A 26,279-nucleotide genomic window follows, 5' to 3' on the forward strand; every position below is an offset into this window, starting at 1 on the left:
CTGTACTCAGCCCTGGTGAGGCCTCACCTCGAGTACTGTGTCCAGTTCTGGGCAGGAAGTTCTGCCTGACCGTGAGGGGGAATTTCTTCCCTGTGAGAGTGACGGAGCRCTGGACCAGGTTGCCCAGAGAGATTGTGGAGTCTCCTTCTCTGGAGATATTGAAGGCCCGCCTGAATGCAACCCTGTCTAACATACTCTAGGTGACCCTGCTGAGCAGGGAGGTTGGACTAGATGATCTCCAGAGGTCCCTTCCAACCTTACTGATTCTATGATTGTTTAAAGACCAGATATGCCACACACAGCATGCAAAGACTTCAGATCAGCAGATGTTTAATGACTTTGTGGTACAGCAGTAGTAATATTTTTCTAATAGTTTTGGCAACTGTAATTAACRTGTACAGTATCTGATTAAAATCAAAAGATTATTTGCTTCTGATTGGTTTTTGATGTGTAATGCTGGCAGAATGCATTAGGGTTCTGATAATAGCTCACCTGGTTGTAGTGCAAATCAAAACTTTCATGAAGGACCAGGATGGAAAACACTTAATTTGCAATTAATCTCAAAGTAGGAGAGCTACAAGAAATTTTAGAGGGACAGGACTACTTACTAAAGCTGTCTTAGATTCCTAAATACAGGAAATACATTCAAACTTAAGTGCTGCATTTTRGTGGGAGTCATTTACTACACAAATAGATAAGAGAGAGCTGAATGGATGATGTACACAGTGTTTTCACTCTTCTCAGTGAAACATCCAATATAATACTRTTTAAAATTTTGGACATCACATTGAGAAAAGATCCTGGCCAGATGAAGTAGAATAATTTTTTTGATCCCTGAGAAAAGATTCATGCAGGGGAAAAAAGCAAGGGAAGATAAATTAGTCTAGAATACTGGTTTTCTACATCCAGGCCCTTTGTGTTAGTTCTCAGGAAAGCAGAAATAGTTAAGGGTATATATTTTTTTCATTTGTCTTCCACTCTAGTGGGGCAAAAGTTGATTTGTAGAGCAGTRAATAAAAGCAGAAAATCATTTAGTCTTAGAGAAGGCAAAATTGGAAGGAGAGCTTGCAACATACATTTTTAAGAAAAAGTCACTACAAGTTAAGTGTACTACTACTTCTCTTGTCTCAGTGGGGAACTACTTATGACCTTCCTTTTCACAAGAAGACAGTTAAATTAGGTTGGGCAATAGTCATGCCATGGGCCAAGTTGGCCAAGAGCTTGGGGGGGGAAGTCTGCAAAGCTGAAGCAGGCTCATGCCAGAAGGGGTCCATATCATATACAGGGTTTTTCTGATCCTGGRCTCTTCCATCCTCAGCTTTTCTTGCAAACTAAAATGCATCCAAATGATAACCAATAATTTAAGTACCACAAAAGTAATATGGCATTTGGTCCAGCTGCAGACTGTTTGCTATGGCTTCATAGGGCACACTTGCAGATAGTTGATCTGTCCTTGGGGAAGGAATGCAGATKGGAAGACCTCTTGGGCTTTCTTCCAGACTAATTTTTGGAGGATTCTGTTTCACCATGTAAATTTTCAGATGTCGTTTTGATAAGCCTGAGTGAATTGATATTCCAAATGCATTCTGTCCTTTATTCTGGCTGAATTATTTAATAGTTCTGTTCTGGAGTTATGCTGCTGACATTATTAGCAGAAAGCAGTGATTCCTAGATTTCTTAGCTGTGCCAACCAAAAAACTGACTGAGCAGAAGATCACTGTTTCTTCATTCTTCCTCTCTCCCCACCTCTACCTCCTTTCCCCAATGAATCACTCTTTGCCTCTGCTCTTTGTTTGATTTGTCATTACTTTGAATTTGGTTTAGTCTCTTCTTTCAGCCTAACAAGAGCTCTTAGATTTCATGTTTTCTGTAAAATGGGTGTTTCAGAATGTTGAGTTTAAGCCTGAAATGTTCAACTGCCCCTTGCTCTGACCGAAAAGGTAACTTTCTGAATGATGCCAATAAATGCGTCGCAGCTGGGGAGTGCTTTCAAGGATGTGTCTGTGCTTTATTAGCACTGGGAGGAAGGATATAAATTGCTGCATCATTCTGAGGCCTGTGCTTAAGGCTTCTGTGATAAAATACTAGTGGCTCTGTTGCAGAAACATTTGGATCAGAATCGYTTTGTGTACGTACAAGAGTGGTTATCTCTTCAGTCACTTTAAGTGGGAGAGTTGAGCTGATGAAATTGGCAACAACATAGTAGGTTTGAGCAGTTACTGAAACAAAATATATTCAGTTGGAAAGTGTAACATACTTGAAGATGTCACTTTCATTTGTAGCTGTATCATTTATAGTTTAAAAGCTTAAACTCATGTTTTTGTGGAACTTCTAGAGGGGAGAACCTCTAAAATGCTCTTTTAAAATCTTAGTGGGTTCAGATCTGCCTACTCTAAAATGAAAATAGTTGAATTTTCAGATAAATATTTGAGTGGAAAAATATATATTGTTCACTGGACCAAAGACTCTATTACTTTTATGGTATTTCAATTATTGGTTACGATTTGGACKCATTTTAGTTCACCAGATTATTTACATATATAAAATCATTAAYGATATGGAATATTTCACCTGAATTTTGCACAGCTACTATAAAAGGGAAGAGGGGAAATAACAATTAACAACTTAATCTTGTGAAACAGTTACTTTCATTTAAATAGCCTTAAGCCTTGCTATATTTATGTATCTGCTGAAGTCTGGGGGCCACTATTCATATGAATAAAATTTTACACCTGTTTARGTGTTCATAAAAAGTATTCTACTTAAAATATAGCTATTGCGTAAAGTAATTGAAAAAAATTACAAGAACATATATACAAGATATATTTAAAACTAGTATTACTAGCAATGGTTATATGCATTATGCAGATTTTTCAAAGATACACTTGTGAGCTCCCAAATAAATATATAGATATTTTAGTGAAWTTTCCAAAAGCTGTTCTGTGACTCGTGAGCACAAATCATGTGAACCTCAAAGGGCAAACCTTGATGAAAGAATTGGTTTAAACTGTAGTGATTCATGGAAATCACAGTACTGTAAGATGAATTGTTTGTTTATATAGCCTTTGATTAAAAATAACTAGAATAATAAAATTAAATTCATTTGAAAGTCTCAGTGTTTTTTGGGGGGAGTGGGGAGAGGCTTAGTTTACAGCATGATTATGGTAAAGGTGGTAATGAGGCCCTGAATGCTCTGCTTCTGCATTTATAGTTTGGAACTTCTTGGGAAGACTGTCAAAAAAACTGAAATTCTGCTAATAACTAGGAAACAGAAATGCTTGTATGTAAAATAATCACTTCAGTGTTTCGATGTTTTAAAATGTAAAGAGTAAACAAATGTTTATTTAAAATAAATACCAGCATATATGGTGAGAGGCAACAAGTAAAATACCAAAGTATGCAGTGCCAAGTCAGRTGCCTTTTCAGTAATAGATTATGTTATGGATGACTTAGCAGGGATTTTCCCAGCCTATAGAAAGACTCTAGCTTAGATGTGCCCCTAGTGCCTGGGATGCTTTTGAAATAGAAATTTTTTTAAGTTACATAAATTCCTTTTGGGTTTATCCTCCCTCCYGTCTAAATTGTGGTTGCTTTGTGATCTTAAAAGTTAAGGCTGAGCACAGTGCCAAAACTGTAGTATGTTGTAGTACTGTGTGAGGTTTTTAAGACTGGGGAGATCCATGTGTTGCATTGATTYGTTTTATTATTTCTGTGCAGTCTTATTCCAGTGCGATGGTGATGTGGCCGTGGAAGACGGAGCTGGTAGGCAGCCTAAGATGGCATGTCARCTGCTGGCACTTGCTACTTCCCTACCTGCTTCAGCTACTCCAGCAGCTGTTGTRCCAGCTTTGGGTCTATACATAGAACTTTTTTTATTAACAAAAATCTCTTTCCCCTCTTGATCATTCAAGATACGCTGTCATCGCTTTTGGCTGTGCCAGCTGTCCCAAACTTACGTGCGGACGAGAAGGCTGTGGGACTGAGTTCTGCTATCACTGCAAGCAGATTTGGCATCCAAACCAGACCTGCGATGCTGCTCGCCAGGAGAGAGCTCAGAGTCTGCGCCTGAGAACAATTCGTTCTTCCTCTATTAGCTACAGCCAGGAATCTGGAGCAGCAGGTATTTATGGTCAGGATACTGTGTCCATAAGGTATCTTACTAGTACCTTTTGCACAATTAACTCCAAAAGGAAAGAGCAGAACAGGAATATGGCTCCTTTTTCTTTGTGCTTCAGAAATATAAAATACACAGTTTTAGATTTGAATTCAAGTTCTCAAGTTCAAGATTTGAATCTCCAGTTTTTGTTGGTAATATTTGAAATACTTGGTAGCCAGAGCACTGGGCTTCAATCTTAGAAGCTTGTCAGCATTTTAAATTCTTGCTCTGTAGCTGAGAAATATGAAGTGTAAAGAACTTACAGCACAGCATTTTGTGATCAGCAGGCTGACTTCACTTGCTTGGTTGTATTACTTAGACATTGGGAACACTTATTTTCTTCACTGTAGGTGAAATTTCCTAAGGTTGCCAGTAATGAGTGCTGTTGTAAATAAAACTAAAGATCCACTGATTTTTTTCRCTCTCAAAAGAGACTAGTTTGTTTCCAGCTCTGAAGTCCAGCRTCTGTGTGTGTATTAGCTACTTATTTTTATATGTCTGATGGTTCTTGTTCACAGTGAGCCACATAACTAATTTATGTTTTTCAGTACACTGCTTATCTGTCTTGACTAGCAAAGATCAAATGAGTTCAGCTTCTGAAAACTGAATTGCTTTGTAACAAAAAAAAATAAGAGGGCAGGTTATTCAGAGCAGCAGTTTTCAGAGCAAGGGTCCAGTTTGCTATTGATAAGAACTAGCTTTGAGTTTCACCAAACTCTAATCTGTTTGGTAGCCTGTCTCTCCCTGACCAAACTAGATAGATACTTAGGGAAAGTGTGTCTCATGCAACTTGAGTTCAGTTAAAGTTCTTAATTCTTTAATCTAGCTCTAGTATTGGGAGTCTCTAGTTCATTATTTGCAGTGGCTCATTTTAAAAGGCACCTCACTGTGGAGACTATAGCGGAGAGACTCTTTCTGCACATTCTGCACTTCTTGATACTCTTTGTACCAAGAATACCACCTTGGTTCCTTTTGCCCTGTGTAGTATCACAGAGGTAGAAAATAGGGACAAAGAGCATGTTCAGCAAGAGTGTGTCTTTTGCACCAGGAGCTGCAGGTTACTATTGCTGCTGTGAATAAATAGTTTGTCCCAGAGTCCAAATGCTAGCCAGTAACGTGAAGTAGCGAAGATCACAATTGTGGTGGTGTCAGCGTACAAGAATTTCAGTGTTGCTCAATGGTCTCAGAGCTTGCTGCTTAACCATGTTTTTCAGTATTGACGTAGGAGCAAGGACTGGCTCTAGAATTTTCTTTTTACTGTAATAGTTTTTTTTTTTTTTTTTTTCCAATGAATGAATGTTAAGTAAGGCTGTGAAGAGGAATCGAGGAGGCTGGTGATACCAAAGAAATTTATTTAGCATAGGGGAGATACATGTAAGGAAGAAGAAATAGCACAGCAGGGACTTGAATATTCAAGAAAAAGATTCATAACAGCATGAAATGCAAAAGAGGATTATATTTAAAGAGACTATGTTTTCAGTTATATATTAACATACATTATGTCTGACTCTTTAATATATATTACATTAGGCTTAGAAAATCCTTGAACAGTGTGCATTGATTGTTCAGTTACTTGAATGTGATATAGTATGCCTTGTTTTGATCAGTTCTACTCAGTATGAAGTGCACAAATACAAATGGCTGTCAAAGAAAATTCATTAGCAAATCATGATTTGTTAAAGCAAATTTATTGTAAAGCTTTTCCATCTTTGGAAAAAGGTGGTTCGATCAGTTTTCCCAAGTATCTCTATATTTTGATTAAATCTGCTATCCTAAAGAACTGGTATGATCTTAATATTTGTTTTTAAACAGCTGATGACATAAAGCCTTGCCCACGCTGTGCTGCTTATATAATAAAAATGAATGATGGAAGCTGCAATCATATGACTTGTGCTGTCTGTGGCTGTGARTTCTGTTGGCTGTGTATGAAAGAGATCTCAGATTTACATTATTTAAGGTACGTTTAAGAAAAGTTCAATGTGATTGGTAATTTTTCTCTAAAGTGTATAGAGGTAGATTTCTGAGTGCTGTAAATCTATTTTGCTTCCTGCTGGAGTAGAGAATCAAAGTTGAAGCATCTGTATCTGATAATTAGGTTAGTTTTTCCATGCAAATATTTAAATTAGTAAAAATATTTTTATTTCAAGTTTTATTCCAAGTTTTGTGTGTGATGTACTTAGTACAATGAATGAAGTTTTTTAGATGATGTCTTAATACTGATGTTTTGTGTTCATACTAAGCAGTGACRCAACTCTAATACCAAGTTACCTGTGAACTACTGACTGGCATGTGGTAGCAAACAGTATGCTCTTCAGTATGTTTTACAACATGCTGTAAAGCTGAAAAAATATGCAGAAATGGTAATTGATGATTTGGTGTTTGTAACATACATACCTTGAACTTTTCCAGTACCTGTAGTTCTGTACCTAGTGAGCAGTTAAGTTCTGTATAGCTGTGTAGATTTACTTGCAATTTCTTTACAGTTTGCTTACATCTTCTTACTATTAGCCCATCAGGCTGCACATTTTGGGGAAAGAAACCTTGGAGCCGTAAGAAGAAAATACTGTGGCAACTAGGGACGCTTGTTGGAGCTCCTGTAGGAATTGCATTAATAGCTGGCATTGCTATTCCTGCTATGATTATCGGAATTCCTGTGTACGTGGGACGTAAGGTAAAATGTACTGCAACTTCTAATGTATTTCAGATTTTACATTTTGCAACATAATATTATATGCATTCAGTTGGTTGTCTTCACCAGCCTTTTCCAAATAAAAGATGGGGATTGTTTAGAAAACTTCTGTGTGAGTTGTGTAAAGGAGAGGCAATGTTTATCAGAATGTAGTTTCTCTTTTTGTACAGTTGAAGCAAAACTTTGAAAAAGAGATTTCTGTTTTTGTCATGAAGTTTTTGCATACTTCAGAATTGCTCTGTTTTTAACCTCTGGTTTCCCCTATTTCCTTTAGAACTAAACAATATTTTTTATTTTTCTTAGCAGCAGATTGATACCAGTAGTTTAGTATAAAGTTCTGCTCCACTATAAGAAAGCATAGGTGTGTGCATGCGTGCACATATTTCAGTGTTTAGACTTGGCAGCTTATCGGCCCTCTGGCCGATCTATCATGTGGAGTACTGCTCAGCACAAGTAGCTAGCAGCATCTATTTTCAAGTTACYGTTTGTAGGAATTGGCTAGAAATGACCGTGTTAACAAGAAAGTAGATAATGTGTTTCCTCTCAAAAAATATTGGCTTCTAGTATAAAATAAATGAAAAATTGCAAGTTAGAATTAACTCTTTTCCTCCTTCCCCCCTCCCCCTTCCCAACTCCTCCAATTTGTAATTCACATCACTTGGAAATGGGCTTTTTGAAATGATGGCTTGGTTCAGTAGATGCTGATTTTTGAGTTGCATGTGCTGGAAGAGGATGTGTTTACTCCTGCTTTTATCAACATGGATTCTCAGAGTAACTGGTACAGGTTTGCACCTATAATTCTGCATCTTTGTTCTGGGGGATTCTTTTTCTGCCTCTCCCACATGAACTGTTGCTGCTAGACAGGAAGGTTAGAGRTTCAGGTCTTCCAGTCTATCCTTTTTCAGCCTTTTCTGTCGAACAAGTACTCCTACCTTTTGCTGTGATGGTTTTTGTGACTGCCACTCTGGTTTCTTTTATTCCCATACAGTTATTGAATCCTTGTAGATAATAGGGGGAGAAGAGCAGCTGTTATCTGTTTACAGTTATAGTGGCATGTTCTGCTTTTCCTGTTTAAACTCTTGGACAGGTCCATGTCACTGAACACCTTTCAGATACTAACGGTGAAGTCTCACAGTTAATCTGGGAGGCAACCTCAAGAGAWTTTCCATTTCACCCCACTGCTTAATGGCCAGTTCTGTTACTCCTGTCAGATGTTTGAGCTTTTCTTCAAAGTCTCTGGTGATGGAGGTTTCACAGTCCCTCCAGGCCTAATTGCCCTAATGCATCTGATCTAACTGACATTTAATGTAAATTCTCTTCCTACGCTAAATTCTTTTTGCCCTATCTTTAATTGATGCCAAGAATCGTTTTGCTTTGCAACACCTTATTGCATATTCAGTGATTGTTTCTCAGTCCACTTTTATTCTCCTCTTTAAACAAATCCAATGCTTTCAGATTTTCTTGGCACACTGTATTTTTAGACCTCTGATTACCCTGTCATTCTTTTCTGGATTTCTTTCCAGATATTCATTCCTCCTTTGTTTTTTGTGCAGTTTGAATGCAGCAATGAAGCTGAAGCACTACTACTTATTGTTGAGATAACTGAAAAACATACCCTCTCATTCTTTTTCAAGCAGTAGTTCTCTTCATATGAGTAGCAGCAGTCTCTTTCTCAACAACATGCTATTTTGATAGTGTGTATTCTAATTCCTGTATGTTTTCCCTTGCATTTTCCCACTGAATTAGTACATAGGCAGTTGGTTTCTTTCCAAGTGAAATCTTGCACTTGCTCCCATTTTGTTGCATCTTGGTCATTTCAGGCCATTCTTTCAATATGTCAAGACTAGTGTGGATTTAGGCATTTTTTGCAACCCTGCTAAGGTTAGTATTATCCTAAAAAATGTAACACACCCGTTCTCTTCCTTCCATCTACCAGATGAATGAAAATATTGAATACTCCTAGATCCACAGCAGTCCTCTTGGAATAGTGTAGGGGGAAGAGTTTAATTGGTCTGTAATTCTCTGGATCCTTGTTTTGCATCTTTTTAAAAATCATTATTGCAGTTTGACTTTTTCCATTTTTTTGTCTTTTTTTCCCTCATACAATTTACAACAAATGACAGTTTTCAGAAATTACTGTTAGTGGCTCTGAAACTGGGGCTGCTGAGGTATTTTCAGATCAGCTCATTTAAGTATGCTCTAACTGCTGTTTTTCTATAAATCTCGTTCTCTTGCCAGCAGTATTACTGCTGCCAGTCACCTAGTGGACAGTTGAAGACTTACAGTCTTTTAGTGAAGACTGAAGGGGGAAAAAATAGGGCTTCACTTTCATCTGCTGGTTGTCTTTACTGGTTGTTAAATAGAAAATCTATCYGTCTTGGTCTTCCTCTTACGAGCAATGTACTTGCAGAATAATTTCTTGGTAACTTTGATGTTTCTTGCTTTATCTCTTTTAAGTTAACCTTTCTGTTTTTGTCCTGACACCCTCATGCTGTTCCTTTATACCCTTTCATAGTAACCTGACCTACTTAACGATTTTCTTAGTGTTGCTCCTCCTTCAATTAAAGAAGCTGAGTTGTCCTTTTACAGCATTCTTTCTGCTTCATGAGAAGATTCTGTGCTTGTACTTTTGATAGTTTCCTTGAAGAACTACTAGTTATCCTTACTTTATTTTATCTATCTATAGATAAATGTGTGTGTATATGCATGTGTGTGTTTGCTTCTGTTACACCTTACCTATCAATTTTCTACTGTTACTGAAAGCTTTTATCAGACCAATATTTTTGTTGTTCTCCTTTCTTTCTTTCTTTCTTTCTTTTCCTCATCAAGATTCTGGATTTTGTTATTTCATGGTTGTTCTTAGCTATGTGACGTTCTCACTTAGCCTTCTCGATTACTTTCTCCCTGTAACCAGTCCATTACATGAGGGTGGTTGAACACTGGCATATGTTTTCCAGAGATGTGAAGTATCCATCCTTATGGATATTCAAAACCTGACTCGACATGGTCCTTGGCAGCCTGCTCGGGTGACCCCTACTTGAGCCGGGGGAGTTGGACAGATGATCTCCAGAGGCCCCTTCCAACCCCACCTATTCTGTGTTTTTTTTTTATGGTTAAAATAAATGTCGTAGCCTTCATAGATAAAATTGTTAGCTGTTTTTACCCTAGTTCGAGTAAAATTGTCCATAGTAGTTAAATTCAGTGCTTCAAGTGATCTTGCTAATTGCCTTGTAAAACCTGGTATTTCTGGATTGGTAATTCCTACACACGCATGCTCACGTTCATTTTCCTCTTTTAATTGGTACCTACAGGTTTTCTGTAAGCAGGCTTCACATTCAAATGCTCTCTTGCTCTTTGTCTCTGTGTAATGTACCTCGGAGCAAGAAGATGCATTCTTCTTAAAGCAATGTCTTCTCCCCCTTTTTGTCTTGCCTGAACAAGTGGCAATCTTATTTTTCTTATTATTATTCATATTTGAGAATAAAAACCACCCTACCAAAATGCTAATTGAAATTATAATTTAGTAAGCTTAATATATACTGAAGCTCTTCATTGATCTGGTTGGGGGAATGATTGGGGGAAGAGTCAGTTTGATCAGATGTGGCAATTCTTTGATATTGAAGATTGCCAACTCCTCCCAACTATGTAACCTGAAGTAATGATTAGAAATCAAAAACAAATGAACTTCTAACTTACAGGACTGTTGCCTAAAATTAAGAGAAGTATACATTTCCTTGTTCTTCCAGACAGGTTAAGGAATAAATTGTGATGCAGAYTGTGGTCTCTCTAGAACAGAGTACGATACAGATTTCTAAACTGTTATGTATCATTTCTTCCATCCTTACAGCAGTATGAGTAATGAAAATATTCCCTTAAAAAAATTATTCTTTTTCTTCTCTCAAGATTCACAACCGATACGAAGGCAAAGACATTTCAAAGCACAAGCGAAACTTGGCAATAGCAGGTGGTGTAACTTTGTCTGTAATTGTTTCTCCAGTTGTAGCTGCAGTAACTGTAGGTAAGCAAATACTGCTATTTTGTACATTAGTAGCACCTTGCAACCACAGTTTTGTAAGAATTTATAAATAAAGCACTTAACTGAACCAGGTCATATAGTTTTCTCTAACAATTGAGGAAACCAAGGCATAGAAAAGAAATGAAGTGTTCGAGGTATACATTTGTTGAGGTAGAATAGAGTAAAACTTTGGGAAATGCTTCATTGTAATGAAGAATTAGAAATAATTTTTATCTTAACTGCAAATTGAAGTTTATGCATTGTTACAACTGTTTTTAAACTGAAATATTTTAAAGATTTATAAAAATTACCGCTTAAGAAAAAGCTGATGCCACAGTCTGTTCATACTTAAATGATTTCATATCAAACTTTASTCAGCATAGTAGAAAAATAGCATCCTAGACATTTAACATTACAGTAATTGATGCACTTTTTGTTACACTCTGTGAGTTGATTTGAATTGTCCATATTCTTTCTCATGGGATTGTTGAGGACAGCATTTGAGGAAATGTGGCTCTACATTGCAAGATACTTGTCTTCTTACCACATAGTCTCAAGATCACTGTAACCCAGTCCTGATTTTGGAGGGAGTGGTCTTTCCTAGCATTCTCCTTTGTGCCAGCACAAGCATCCTTATAGTTGTACAGTAAGCTGTTGTAGATAACTTATGCACATTAAGACCCATCATATTTACTTTTAAGCTGGGTCCATTCCCTGATTCGATTCATAGCACGATCACATGTGGCTCCCATGTGCCAGAAGTACTACTCACTCAGGAATGAGCGGCATTGGGAAAACTGGGCCGCCACTTRCAGCAAATGCCATTTAAATCAGCCATGAAGCTGTGGCTTTAAACTGTATGTTAACCGTAGTGGACCACTGTACTAATGCATATATGCTCGGACTTCTGTCTGCATTGTGTTGTGTTCTCATGTGGCTGTGGTGTCAGATCCAAGAAGCTGCTAAATGGGTAGTGCTAAATGGATAGCTGCTAAATGGGTAGTTTTACTATAACTCATGATCTAGGACTGTTCCTTATTCCTGAGTAGACATAAACTTTGGCTTTTAGAGGAAGGGATTGTTTTTATTTTGTAAAGTTTACTTTTGCACTCTTGCAGATGACAGATGGCCTCCAATTTCAGAGCRTAAGATGGCTTTCCAAAATACTGACCCCAAGAATATGAATTTCTTCCTTGAATTCTGAGGAATTTCTAGTAAAAGGGACTCTTTATGACTGGAATCCTCCACTTAGATTAGACTGAGGAGCCTTTGCATTGTGTCCACGTCTGTCCTGGCTTTTCTGGAATGTGCCYGTTTGCCATTTTAAGTCTGCTGCTATTCTGTACCTTCCATGTACTTCCATCAGCAAAGCTTTAAATGGCTTGATTCATATGCCAAAAGAATAGCTTTCACAGTCCACTAGAAACTGTAGAATAAATGCATATGCATATCTGTGTGCAGTTTAGCYCAGTGCCTTTCACCATTTTCCTTTACCTCTCCACTTACTCCCTGGAATTGATTCCATTTAAAAATTTTTAATTATGAATGTTTTTCCTAAAAGAAAAMAATACAATACAGTAAACAGGAAAATACCATAGTAATAATCATGTTAAGTTCTGTTAATAACAAAATTTTGTTTCACTTCAGTGGATACAAAATTAAGTACCTTATTAAAGTAACTTTTTTAGTTGAATGACATTTGAAACAGATCTGTGCTATTTCTGTTTCTCAGGTGTGGAACATAAGCCCTATCAGGGACTATTAATTATATGAACCTTTTAAGTATCAGATTTTCTTTTTGTTTGTAAAAGGCGTTATAGACATTCTAGAAGTGATAAACTCATCCAACACTATGCTTCTGTGCCTATGCTTCTGTGCCTACCAGWGCCGATGGAGGATCTTCAGCCTGCTGAAAGTACTTTCTTATTATTTCATCTTAGCCATTATTCAATATTTCATAATTTCTTTCCCCCTTGATTTTTTTTTAGCTGTTAAATGTTAAGTAGCTATGGAATCACCTTTATAAACCATTCAAAAAAGGTGCTTATACTGAGTGAAAGATTTTATGCTTTCTTCTGTAGGTATTGGTGTTCCCATTATGCTGGCTTATGTGTATGGAGTTGTTCCAATTTCGCTCTGCCGAAGTGGAGGTTGTGGAGTGTCAGCAGGCAATGGGAAGGGTGTCAGGATAGAGTTTGACGATGAAAATGATATAAATGTTGGTGGCACAAATGCAGCTGTAGGTAAGAAAATTCAGTGATTTATATTTTATAAATCTGGGTGTTGCGCCCAGATGTGGTGTATTTGATGGTCATACATACCAGAGTACTTATTTCAGAGGAGATACTGTACAGTTAGGGCTACCTCCRCTCGTTGAAAGACCCATTCTCAGCTGAGGGGAGTGCTTCTTTATGTTCCTGCAGTGCCATGGAATAATACTAACTCCTGCTCACTTGGGCAGGACAATTGAAGTTCTATTGTGTATTGAATTCCACGTGAGTTTTTCTCCTGCTCTCAACACAACAGCAAGTGAAAAATAACAGCTTTCTCATTCTTAATCAGAATTAAATGCAAATATGTGCCTTTCAGGTAATAAAAAGCCCTGTCATATTGTCACCCCCTTTTACCAGCCAGTGCCTCTGGAGTAATTCTTTAGCATAGAGAGTTTTTCTCTGAAATGGGCACACACTGATTTCTTAGAATGCAGTCTTACAGTTTGATCTGCGTGACTAAAAGCTACCTGTGCATCCTGCTTGCATTTCCCTTCCTTTCCAACAGCCAGCAAGATCTYGAAAGTGCAGAAACACAGCACAGTGGATCCACAGCCTAAGTTATGTTAGACTAGTCAAGAGAACAAAAGGATTTTATTTTCAGTCTTTTTTTAGTCAGTTCTCAGAGTGAGAATTCAAAGTAGTGATGCATTCAAGCTCTTAGTCATTTTAGTCAGAGAGAGATTTACGTAGTGTCCTTTCCCTAGGTAAACGTTGTAAGATAAAATTAACACTTTTTTTCAGAATGCTGGTCTGTGGAAGCTATTAGCTTTCATCTTTTTATCTCTAATGGAGAAGTTAAATCCTTTTAGCTGCTGATCTGGTGGATTTCTTTTTAAATTACATGACAGTACTCTTAGTCATAGGATCTCTGTATCCCTGGACTCCATGTTAGTTGCCCTGTACGTGGTTAACTTTCAAGAARCTTAAGTATGGGATGTCAAGCATAACCATTATAGCAACTCCAAGGAATGCACCATTTTTTGACAAAGTTATCTTTAATCATAGTATGTTCTATAAATTGTTTTTCTCGGTGTTATTTCAGAAGCAGTTTCCATGGTCACATTCTAGAAACTAGCATGTTCTACTTCCATGAATAACAAGCCTTCTTTATTTCTGTCTCTAGATACCACTTCRGTAGCAGAGGCACGTCATAACCCCAGCATAGGGGAAGGAAGTGTTGGAGGGCTAACTGGCAGCTTGAGTGCAAGTGGAAGCCACATGGATAGAATAGGAGCCATTCGAGACAACCTAAGTGAAACTGCTAGTACCATGGCACTGGCTGGGGCTAGCATAACCGGGAGTCTCTCAGGAAGTGCAATGGTTAACTGCTTTAACAGGTGAGAGACATGCTTCCTACCATCAGTATCCAGCTCTAAATATAAGAACAGGTGGTGCTACTAGTGGGTTGGGTTTTTATGTTTAAATGGTTCTTGTTAAACTAACTGTCTCTGGGAGACTGACCCRGTTCATCTGTGACAAGTTTATTGATTTCCAAAAGATCTTGCTAGAACACAGTTCTCAAAGAAGAATTTGATTTTTTTTTTTCCCCCCAAGGTGAGAAGGGCCTGAGGTTTTATTCTCCCACTTTGCAGGAAAGCAGCCTCTCCCCCGGAGTCAGAGGGAGGCACCTCATGTCTAATGCAGCCATGTTCTCAGCTAGCAGTATCTGTAACCAATCCAATAGCCTTCTATGATGGAATGACTGGCTGGGGAGATGAGGAGAGAGCAGTGGACGTTGTGTCCCTTGACTTCAGCAAGGCTTTTGACACTGTCTCCCCTAACATCCTCCTAGGAGGTTCCACTGCTCAGGAAGTGTGGGTTAGATGAGTGGACAGTGAGGTGGATTGAGAACTGGCTGAAAGGCAAAGCTCAGAGGGTCGTCATCAGTGGCGTGGAGTCCAGTTGGAGGCCTAGGTGTAGTGGYGTCCCCCAGGGCTCAGTACTGGATCCCATCCTGTTCAACTTATTCATCAGTGACCTGGATGAGGGGACAGAGTGCCTCCTCAGCAAGTTTGCTGATGATACCAAGCTGGGAGGAGTGGCTGACACACCWGAGGGCTGTGCTGCCATTCAGAGAGACCTGGCCAGGCTGGAGAGCTGGGCAGAGAGGAACCTCCTGAGGTTCAACAAGGGCAAGTGCAGAGTCCTGCACCTAGGGARRAATAACCCTAGGCACCAGTACAGGCTGGGGGCTGACCTTGTGGAGAGCAGCTCTGCAGAGAAGTGTTGGTGCTGGTGGATGAGAAGTTGAGCATGAGGCAGCAATGTGCCCTTGTGGTCAAGAAGGCCAATGGTCTCCTGGGGTGCATTAGGAAGAGTGTTGCCATCAGGTGGAGGGAGGTGATCCTGCCCCTGTACTCAGCCCTGGTGAGGCCTCATCTCGAGTCCTGTGTCCAGCTCTGGGCTCCCCAGTACGAGAGAGACATGGAGCTRCTGGAGAGAGTCCARYGTAGGGCTAYRAAGATGATCARARGGCTGGAGCACCTGCCCTATGAGGAACGGCTGCGAGAGCTGGGCCTGTTCAGCCTGGGGAAGAGAAGMCTGAGGGGGGATCTTATCAATGTGTACAAGTACCTGAGGGGAGGGTGTCAAGGGGAYGGGGACAAACTCTTTTCAGTTGTCCTGTGTGACAGGACAAGAGGCAATGGGCAGAAACTGAACCACAGGAAGCTCTGCCTGACCGTGAGGGGGAATTTCTTCYCTGTGAGAGTGACGGAGCGCTGGACCAGGTTGCCCAGAAAGGTTGTGGAGTCTCCTTCTCTGGAGATMTTCAAGGCCTGCCTGGATGCAACCCTGTCTACCATGCTCTAGGTGACCCTGCTGAGCAGGGAGGTTGGACTAGATGATCTCCAGAGGTCCCTTCCAACCTTACTGATTCTATGATTCTGTGATCCTGCTGTCATCTCATACTGAAGTCAGACTGCTGACTCAGCTGTCGTTGTCCAAGTATCAAATTGTTCCTTCAGGACACCTAGGTGGAGCGTGAATTCAAAATAGATTTAGGCAGGAGGGCAGGCAGCTTGACATCTGCCTTGCTGAGGTGACAACTTTGCATCATATATGTTCCCATGTCTCCTATGAATCAGAACCTTTGTATCCTGAAGAGAAAGGGAGTGTTTGGAAAGAATTGTTAACATTTAGGGTTCAGGATGGAATTTGCTTCTTAAGAACATAGGTAGTGTTTAGCACCTGATTTAAGAAATCTGGAATTCCCAGCTATATGGAATAACAAGGGCAAGACAACATCTAGAGTTTCCTTATGCTTGGGCTGATGTTTCCATCTGACTCTTGACTGAGGTACACCTATCCCCTTTGAGGAGCTGAGAGAAGAAAATGAAAAAATACCTACAGTTAATTGTCAAAGCATAGATAAGCCAGGCATTTGTAAACAAGTTTTAAAATTGTATTTTAAATTCATTTCTGCTTTATCTACTCAGTCCAAACTTAAGAGTGTTCAGGTTTCAATTAATCCTGTTGCATTGGTACATACTGAACAGTTCTATGCTTGTTGTTTAGTAATTGTGCAGCAGGAGAGACGTGGGAACTATAGAATCTAACTTGTGTATCCTTCTGTTTTTTTTTTTTGTTTTTTTTTTTTTTTTTAATAGTAAGGGACATTATCTGTAAAAGAATTGTAGCTTAGCCTGGAAGTTTTACTTGTAAATTTCAGGGAAGAGAGAATCTACAACTTCTTGTTAGTGTGCAACATTTTGCTTTGCTGGGAAGTTTTTGGTTTTCTTGATTAGAAAATAGACCTCTTTTAACACTAGTAAGACAAGAGCCTTTTTCAATAGGGAAAAATATGCCTGTCTGAGGAGTAACTAGTAAACTGTACATAATACAGAAGGGTGGGGGAACTTTACAAGGTGACACTAATTTTTAACTGGAGAGCTTTAACTGTTGTAGCAGTACATGCAACTTTTTTTTTTTTTTAAAACTTTCCAAGATTGGAAGTACAAGCAGATGTGCAGAAAGAACGATACAGTCTGAGTGGAGAATCTGGCACGGTTAGCTTGGGAACAGTCAGTGACAATGCCAGTACCAAAGCAATGGCAGGATCCATTCTGAACTCCTATATCCCTTTGGACAGGTAAGAGAAACATGATAAAAATAGAAAATTAATAAACCTTGTTTACTAAAGGATATTTTAAGCATGCCTCAGCTTACCCTTACCTTAATTGCTTTAATACTGACCCCTTGAAACTACAAATTTTGTTTGTAGTTTAATTAAACTACATTAAATGCCTGCTTTATTTGTTGAGCATATCAGTGATCAAGTAAGGGTATTTTTCCAAAGAGGAACACAATTGTTATACCTCAAAAGCAGTTGATCGCTCAGACTTTGTTTCTCTCTGAATTTTTTTTTCTTCTTTTTGGGGAGTTAAATACTTCCTGTAGCTTTTTCTAAAACAAGCTACAYCTGACTTTCTTCTGTTACGTACTTTGGAAAGCAGCAAGGTTTTGTTTGGCTGTATTGGTTGGCCTGATTTCGAGATGACTGCTTACACTCACACATCTTTCTTGTCCTAGGGAAGGCAACAGTATGGAAGTGCAAGTGGATATTGAATCAAAGCCAGCCAAATTCAGACATAACAGCGGAAGCAGTAGTGTCGATGACGGCAGTGCTGCAGGTCGTAGTAATGCTGGTTGTTCATCGGCCTGCTTGCCAGAAAGCAAATCTAGTGCCACCAAGTGGTCCAAAGAAGCAACAGCTGGAAAAAAATGCAAAGGTAAACTGAGAAAGAAGAGCAGCATGAAGATAAATGAGACAAGAGAGGACATGGATGCTCAGCTGTTGGAACAGCAAAGCACGAACTCTAGTGAATTTGACTCTCCCTCTCTAAGTGATAGTATTCCATCTGTAGCAGATTCTCACTCAAGTCATTTTTCTGAGTTTAGCTGCTCAGATATGGAAAGTATGAAAACTTCCTGTAGCCATGGTTCCAGTGATTATCATACTCGCTTTACCACAGTTAGTGTTCTCCCAGAGGTAGAAAACGATCGCTTGGAAAACTCTCCCCACCAGAGTGGAGTTCCTGTACTTGTTCCAACAGCTCCAAGCACTGATGTTCCGCAGCTGAGTTACATTGCTGAGGAAGGCATTAATAATGGATCTTCAACAGATGTAGATTTAGGTATTGGTGAAACACTGAAGGAAACAAACAATAACCATTCACAACATGCTGTGGAATTAAGCACTGCAATTCAGACTGAAATTTAAGCCTGTAAGTGCTGCAAAAACATTTACCACTAAAGAACCCTGTCTGAAAGCTGGTTGAAATACATGCAACTACCGTAAATTTCAAGTAACCAGCAGAAGCGAGGTTTTGATACAACTGTGTTTTATATACCTAATAAGGGAGAATACTTCATATGGATCTTACAGACCTCTGTGAAGAGATATGAAGGCTTTAACAAGTGCATTACAGCAGTACAAATAAGTCCATGTTTTGTATTTTTGCCACAACTTTGCTTGAAAGCATATACTTGGTGTATTTAGATAAAATTGGCTAATTCGTAATATGTTAAATGCTAAAATGAATATTTCCTGCACTGTTCACTTGACAAATATGGGGTTTGGGATAAATGAGTAATAGCTGAGCAGTAATAACTTAAAACGAAACCATTCTAGGGTGAACGCTAGTTAAGGGAAACAAAAGTTTTGCAGAGACCTATAGCAACATACTTCAGCAATGAATACTTGTAATGATCATTATGGTTCATGGCTGGACACGTTGTATTTAGAGTGCATGTAGAATGAGTTGCATATTCTCGGATGGACGTAGCCTGTCAGACGCGTTCATGTGTGTGTACACTTTGAGCAAGGTTATGGCACTTCACATAATTTTGAAGTAGAAGAAATTGGTGCTTGATATATGGTAGGAAGGAGATGTCACCTAAGAGCAACAGTGGGGTTACTTATTCATGCAACCAACCATGCAGCAGATAAGGCTACTATATATTGTATAAAAACTGTAAAGAATCCATTGATTTATAAACATAGTAGAAAATAAGTTGCAGTCAGTCACCTTTCATTGGGAGGGGATAAAAACAGTGCCCCATCAATTCTTGGTGCCTTTGGAAAAGACTGGGTTTTAAGTGCCTGGTCATTCTAGGATTTTACTGTAATGTTCTCCAGAATGTCCTCTTTGGCCACCTTGGATCATAAAAGAAAATTCTAGTGAATAAAATGACTGTGGTAGATAAATGTATAATAATAATGAAGTATTAGCCTACCAAAGACTCACTCAGGCTTTAGTGGATGACTTTCATATGCCATCTCTTTGCAAGACATACATATCTTCAGTCCCTGAATCAAAGTGCAGTACAATGATTGCACAAATGCAAAGATGGGTTTCAAATATGCTGGCTTTTTTTTCTTTATTGCATATGGAAGATGTACAGCTGAACACAAGCTGAAGATGGCCAAAGCGCCTGCACTGTTAACATTTTTTTGCTAGGTAATTCACTAAAATGGAAAAAAAATGTGAGTATCAGAATAACAGTTAATGTTCTGTCTTGTGTTTCTTGTAAGTATTGCCATTATGGTGCTACTGGGAGTTCAGTTGGATAAAAAGAAAATGCCATGAGCTGCAGCCCTCTTCCATGACTTATCCTTACCAGTTTCATTAATATGCTGATAACACTAGTGCCAGTTACATTATTTGATAATGCTTGTTATAGTATTTGTATATTTGCAATTCAGTTTTGCTCAATAATATGCGTGTAAACTGCATATCTGAAATAAATGTCTAAATACTAATTTCTAGTTGTCCTTTGTTTAGTGTGCTTGATAGTGTTATAAAACTGTATGTCCTTGGAAGGCCCTTTTTTTTTCTGAGAGGTGCTGACTACTGACATCTCTTGCCTTCAATTGTGCTTGTTTTGTTAGGTGCATTTTGAAAGTTGAAAGCTTTGATAATTGGAAATATAGATCGTAAAGCTAAAGTTGCATTTTTGTGTAAGACTTCAACATGATTTCTTTCCATCTYTTACAGTAGCAATTTGAGTTGCTTCTACAGCAGGCAGGACAGTAAATGGTTTTCTAAGACCATGTAGCTCTGTATGTATATTATTCTATTTAAAAACTGTACCTAGCACAAGTGGGTGAATATGGTCAGACTGAACTAAACTAAAATTCCTCTTTCTGTGTTTGAATCAACACTATTCCTGATTGACTTGATCTGTAAGACATTCATTCTGAAACACTGCAAATTGACCAGTGTGCCTGGGTAAACAACTGCTATTTTTTTCTTGGCTGAACTGCATGCTCATTAGGCATTGCACCTATATTGCGCTTGCATTTTGACAGGCTCAGGAAGTAGAAAACTAGAACTAATAGGATGCATTATAGGAGGAATACCTAGATCTGCCTCATTCCTAACCCGTGCATAAGCTGTATTTTGATCAGAGTGTAGTTCAAGAAGACAACTGCTGCGCTGAGTCAGTTCTAAAGCTACTATTAGCAGAATGTTCTTTCTCATGCCCTTCCCAGTGGTAGATGCTCAAGGAGAAAAGAAAGAAGATGAGTGAAGCACACAGTGAACCCTGGAAGTACTTGCAAGGCAGAGAGTTATTTTTTGCCATGTTATCTGACGATCTGAATTGAAAGCAAATAAGAAACTTATATTTTGCAGAATAGGTCAGCGTGTTAACAGTTCTTTTCTTATGCTCTGTTCCTAATTTTGCTTTATCTGACAAAATGAGTGATTTTAAAATGTATCGTTATTGAAGAGCAAATGTATTGAATTAGGATCAGTATTAACTTAGCACTTGCTGTTCATCTCCTTAAAAGGTCAATTTGTGAATTCCCTGATACAAGAAGCCTATATAGAAATCTCTCTATTATAGTCAGGAGCTCAAGTATAAAAGCTTAACCAGTCTTGTAGGCAGAGGCTAGAGGACGAAGTTGGAATAAAGCCGTTACGTGAATCAGACTGATGTAGTGAGCCRGTTGTGCTGCTGTCATTGTACGTGCGGTCAAGCTSGTGAAGGTTGTTCAAGGCCTTGTGTTTCCAGACCTCTGCGTAAGTTAATCTTTGTGCTGTCTCATATGACCACCTTCATCTTAAGCCAGAATTTACTTGTTCTTTGCTATAAAGAAAGTGAACCTCTGCTTTAGCTTTTGTTTTCAGTTTAGTTTTGCAGCTAATGTGTCATACAGTAGCTATAAAAGCATTTGCTGTTGTCATCTGCAGCTTTGAAAATTATATTTTGACTTTACCTAGTACAGTTATGAAACGACTTGAGCACATTAATCTGTAGCAACGCAATCTAATGCTTACAGCAAGGAATTGGGAGTTGGAAGACCTGTTTCATTCTTCTGCAAATTTCAACCCATTTCTCAGTACCTCAATTCTGTTGTGCAGGAAATTAAAAATACTTGTAAGTAAGCTTTATCAAATAATAGTGTCACTTTTTTCAGTCACTCTGAAATCACCTTTGATAATTTTATATTATATATTCAAAGGTAGTGAATAGTATTTGACRTTTTTTCTTTAGCAGAAAGCTTGTTCTGCTAATTCATTTGTAACTTTTTATTCCTGGGTAATACTTGAGATGGGAGGCAGTCACATGCACTATCTGCTAGAAGTGATCATAATGAAATTGAAATTAGCTTTGAATTTTATTTTGATTTTTTTTWAAAAAAAAAAAGTGTGATGGAAGTGTTTTATGCCTCTATGCTATCTGTAGAATTCCAAGTATAAGAAGACTTGTTTGCATAAATAAAGCTTTTCATCTGTAGAAGTAAACCACAGGAAAGGTCAAGTTGCCTGAAATTTACATCTGGTCTCCTGGCAAATGTTCATGGAAAGCTGAAGAAGTCCGGCTACTTGGTAGACAACCTTCCATGTTTGCCCCTCAGATAAGCAGCAATGTTCCATCACTGCAAAAGATGACAGCATTTTTTAATGCCTCTATATTGCTGAAGGGAGGATTGATCAAGGTGCAACTAAAGCTGATACTAGGTCTAGTGTAATCTAGCATGTGAGCAGAGCCCCTCTTCCAAAGAGGAAGATTTTGGCAAGTATCAATCGTGCRTAGGATTTTGCAGCTTATTTCTAGGGAGATGCAGAGTTTTCATATAAGATTCTGAAAGCTGCCATGAAGAAATTGTAGAGAAGGTGGAATAGTGTCTTTTCTCTGTGAGGGCATCTCATGARCATGCGATTCCAAAAAATGCTGGGACAAGTCCTGAGCAGGACACACTGGTCCCTCCTCTGCTACGTGAGCGGGAGCTGAGTGTGCAGAAGCATCCCTTCTTCTGGCTGTAGTTGGTATAAGGGGCCTTTGCCTGAAAGGGCTAGATAGTGTCGGGCATCTCGCTCCCTTGTTGTGATGAAGAAAACCATTGAGCTGCTGTCTTCAGACGGCCCTCTTTCAGCTAAAACAGTTCTGCTTGACTTCAGGCCAGGTTATTGATAAACCTAAGTATTTCAGATCCATTGCTACATTATTCTATAATTATATTGAAACACGGGTACTTTAAAGTACCCTTGAGTATCTGAGCCATTGAGATAGTCATTTTTGAGATTATAAATTTTTTGACAGTGCCAAGACCCAAACAGCTGAGCTGTCCAGGGAATTCACACTTTTTTTAAGTCTTCAGGAACTAAAAATTTTCCACATCTTGCTGCTTTATAGAAAACAGCTATAGGCTTTCAGAATGGGCTGCTGACTTCTCTGGCTTGGTGCAGGGCCGCTGTCTGGGGCTCCCAGTCAGTCCCTGGGCACAGCAGCCCTCCTGGGTGAGATTTACCGTAATCGATGCTGCTGCCAACGAGCTCGGGGGCCAGCTGTGGGCTCCCTGTGCTGCTCCGATGTCTGCGCTGCTCCCACCCTCTGCTTCCACAGCCACTGCCCTAGTCTGCTTYGGTTTCCTCTTTCTAAGCAAAATCTGACCTGTTTTCCCTTTGTGTCACTTCTTGATCACCTCAAGTGCAGTGTGTGTGTGTTAGGAGATGGGTAATCAGGAAGCTGCAGCTGGCTCTGCTGCTGCTAGATGCAGGTGGCAGCTGTGCGCAGCRGCGACTGCCCCAACCCGCAGAGCCACAAAGCCCTTCGGATGTGAGCTCTGCCTTACAGCTCCTGCTGCAGCCGGGGAGCAGCGAAGCACAGCGCTCGGGATGCCTTCAGTCCCTGCTCCCGGTGCTGCAGCGAGGTTTCTGTGCCCTTGGCCAGCTTCACTTCTGCATTTGAAACCTGAGGTTTGTCTCTCGTGAAGTACCAAGAACCGCAAGTGTCATGCAATGGCCTGGTGCTGAGCTGCTCTGGCAGCCCCTGTGCCGGGTGCTGGGGTGCCAGGGTGCCCTGGAGTTGCCAGCTCAGCCTCTCGCCATCCAACGGGAGGTTGGGTAAAGCCGTCCTGCTGCCATGTCTGAGAGCTAGTGTGGCAACTAAGTAATGTGGACAGATAAACCTGTAATTCACGTGCCAAGGTCCTGAATAACGCTTCTGGCACCATCGGAGACTCCCAGCTATCGCAGCAGACTGGATGCTCCGCAGGGAACGARGCAATGGTGAGGTAAGTTACGTGTGAAGAGCCTGAAGTCCACTGTCAGCTTTAGGCCAGTTTCTGCCACGACTGGTTTCCATTCTTTCTTGCTGTTCTCCTCCTCGTCCATACATTGCTAAAATTTGACTGTTGAGTGCAGTTGGGGTTGCGTTGTGGCTTTGCTGTTCTTTTTTTCCCTTGAAAAATGGCAGTGTTACTTCATCATCTTGCCCTAGGGACTGGAGCTGCTGCAAAAGGGATCAAAAATATTCAAGGCAGACCCTGAAGGGGCAGCGGCTCCTTGTTGCCATCAGCTCTCCAAAACGAGCTTCCCGCGACACCGGGTCCTGCGTGCCTGGACCCATCCCACGGGACCCTGCAGGGCGTTTCTGGCCAGGCTCAGCCCTGCTCTCTGCTCACCATCCTGCCTCGTGCCGAGCGACCCAGCCACAGCTCCCTGCTGTTGTGTGAGTAGAGCTGTGAACTTTCCCATGCTGGAGCCCGTGTCCTCCGCATAAAGGAGGAGTTGATTCGTCCTGACTCGCTGCCAGTGGTAACCACGTCTGCTTGCGATCCCGGGCGTCTGAGCTGCGTAATGGCCGGGGAGCGTGGAGGCTGCAGTGGTGCGACGGCGGTGCTGGTGCAACGTGGCTCYGTCGAAGCTGGTGGCACTACTGCCCTGGAGGTTACTGCCGTTACCGCCGTCCTCGGGCGCGCGGGATGGCTGGAGCAGGCCCTGTAGGGGCAGCTCCTGACCATGAGCAGCCTTCAGCCCACCCTGCTGCTGCCGCTTGGGGAGGGGGAGGACGCTGCCCATTTGCCCTGCCCCGGTACTGTGGTGGCGCTCGGGCCGGAATATATATATATATATATTTTTTTTTGAATACACTGTCCTGCACTGGGGGTGCTTTATCTCCCACGGGGATTTTTTAATATCCCTTCAGCTGGATACCTGTGTTTGAGCACTGAGCAAGTGCCCGAGCGCTGCTCATGCGGCTATTCCCCAGCTCCTGCCAGAAAGGAGCAGGGGAGGAAAAGCAAGARCCCCGCTGGGGTTACTCCGCTGGTGTCTTGGATGGGCTGTGAAACTGGCTGCGAAAGCAGCTTACGTCTTCGCTTCTTGTGCGAGCGCACGGCTAACTCGGGCGCGAGCCTGGGCGCCCCCGCTGCGGGTGTGCTAACAGCTGCCTCCCTTCTGGGCCGGACAGAATACAACATGCTTTTACGTTGGGCCATGTTGTCCCTTGTCCTCTCTTTTTAATCTTTTTTTTAATAATAATCCTTCTCACATCTAACTTTTTAAAGGATGCTAATACTTCTAAACCTCTGTGCTGSAGCATTCTTCTGTGGATTTTAGTCCATCAGCATCAATATAACTCAAACCATAAACCTTGATTTACGAGTGTATGGTGGTGGGGGGGGGGTCTTGTTCCCTGTTCTCCCAAATACGTATTTCAGTTACTTTAATGACCAATCTAAATATTTCAGCTTGGGCCGTGCAGAACGCTATCTGCCGCCACAGTTCAGGTGGACAGGCCCATTCCTGGTCTGGCTTTACAGGATCAGGATTGCAGACTAACTCGGGCAGAAGGTGGGGAGCCGCCGCTGCCTCGTCTCCTCCTGGCTTTTCTCAGTGCAGTTCAGCCCGGCAGCCCTGGGGGGGAAGACGAAGGGGAATGATAACGAATGCCAAGGGCAGAGCAGAGACTGAGGTTTAAAAGCCAAGAACGATTCAAAACAAGAAAAAGAAGAAAAGAAAGAAAGAAAGAAAGAAAAAAAAAAGAAGTGTGGACAGGGCAGGGGTTGCCAGGGGAAAGCTGGGATCTGATCCAGCGATGGGGAAAGCAGCAATTCAGCCACCCTCGACGCTCCCTGCACCCACTCCAGCACTCGCTCCAAGCGCAGCAGCGTCGGGAGCCAGGATCRGCTTTGGTGACAGTCCAGGGGTGATGCCCCCCCCAATTTCTTTCGGGGACTAATGCTGCCCCACGACAGGGGCAGGTTTTGAAGCCTGGTGCCCTTGCCCCAGGCTGTTCAGGCCAAATCAGCAGTGTCATCTCCAAGTCTTTTAGTTTGCTTTTGTAAGGTTTCTGTAGAAATGGTACCATCTCTCAGTGGCTCCCTCCAAGACTTTCTGAAGYGAGGAGCCAACCTCAGTGAAAGCTGGATGTGGCAGAGCCATCACCAAAACGACTGCAAGTGCTGCTAGCTCACTGGTGGTGGTGGGGGGGGTAGTGTGCGTTGCTGACCCATATCAAACTTCTTTCATATTTTTTTGCTTAACTTCATAGCAGTTAGTTTGGTTTTTTTCTAATTGACTATTGATAACTTTTTTAATTTGAGGAGCTGTATAGGTAGGTGTCTATTTAACATTCTTTAAGCTATCAAAGAAGTATTTTATTCTTTATTCCCTTGTGCTGATGAAAAAAAAAAGGGTATTTTCTTTAATTGTAGAGGGTAAAGGCAGCCTAGCTGAAACAGTTGTGAGGTTACAAAATGAATGGACTGACACAATTTTTATAGCCACTACACCTRAAATGATCCTAAAGACTAGCTGTAGTACAGGGCCTGAAACGCTGGGGCCTGCTGCCCTTCGTGCAGGGTGCTCACTGCTACAGCATTGCTGTTCGCTGCCTGCAGCGGGGCGGTTG

The 26,279-nt window shown here is 40.7% G+C and overlaps 1 protein-coding gene across 1 annotated transcript in view; it reads left to right on the top strand.

The window, feature by feature from the left end:
• RNF19A (ring finger protein 19A, RBR E3 ubiquitin protein ligase) overlaps positions 1-19,896 on the top strand; it is a 24,201-nt gene extending 4,305 nt beyond the window's left edge. The window contains exons 2-9 of the mRNA XM_085300974.1: positions 3,912-4,120; positions 5,969-6,113; positions 6,665-6,827; positions 10,749-10,863; positions 12,942-13,103; positions 14,257-14,470; positions 17,080-17,223; positions 17,664-19,896. Coding sequence (XP_085157100.1) covers positions 3,912-4,120; positions 5,969-6,113; positions 6,665-6,827; positions 10,749-10,863; positions 12,942-13,103; positions 14,257-14,470; positions 17,080-17,223; positions 17,664-18,354 — 1,843 coding nt within the window. The 3' untranslated portion in view covers positions 18,355-19,896. The remainder of the gene's footprint in view (positions 1-3,911; positions 4,121-5,968; positions 6,114-6,664; positions 6,828-10,748; positions 10,864-12,941; positions 13,104-14,256; positions 14,471-17,079; positions 17,224-17,663) is intronic.
• The last annotated feature ends 6,383 nt before the right edge of the window (positions 19,897-26,279 follow it).

This window comes from Rhea americana, unplaced genomic scaffold, assembly GCF_003343005.1.
Source record: "Rhea americana isolate MKP2758 unplaced genomic scaffold, rheAme1 scaffold_0, whole genome shotgun sequence".
In the NCBI taxonomy this organism is placed as follows: domain Eukaryota; kingdom Metazoa; phylum Chordata; class Aves; order Rheiformes; family Rheidae; genus Rhea; species Rhea americana.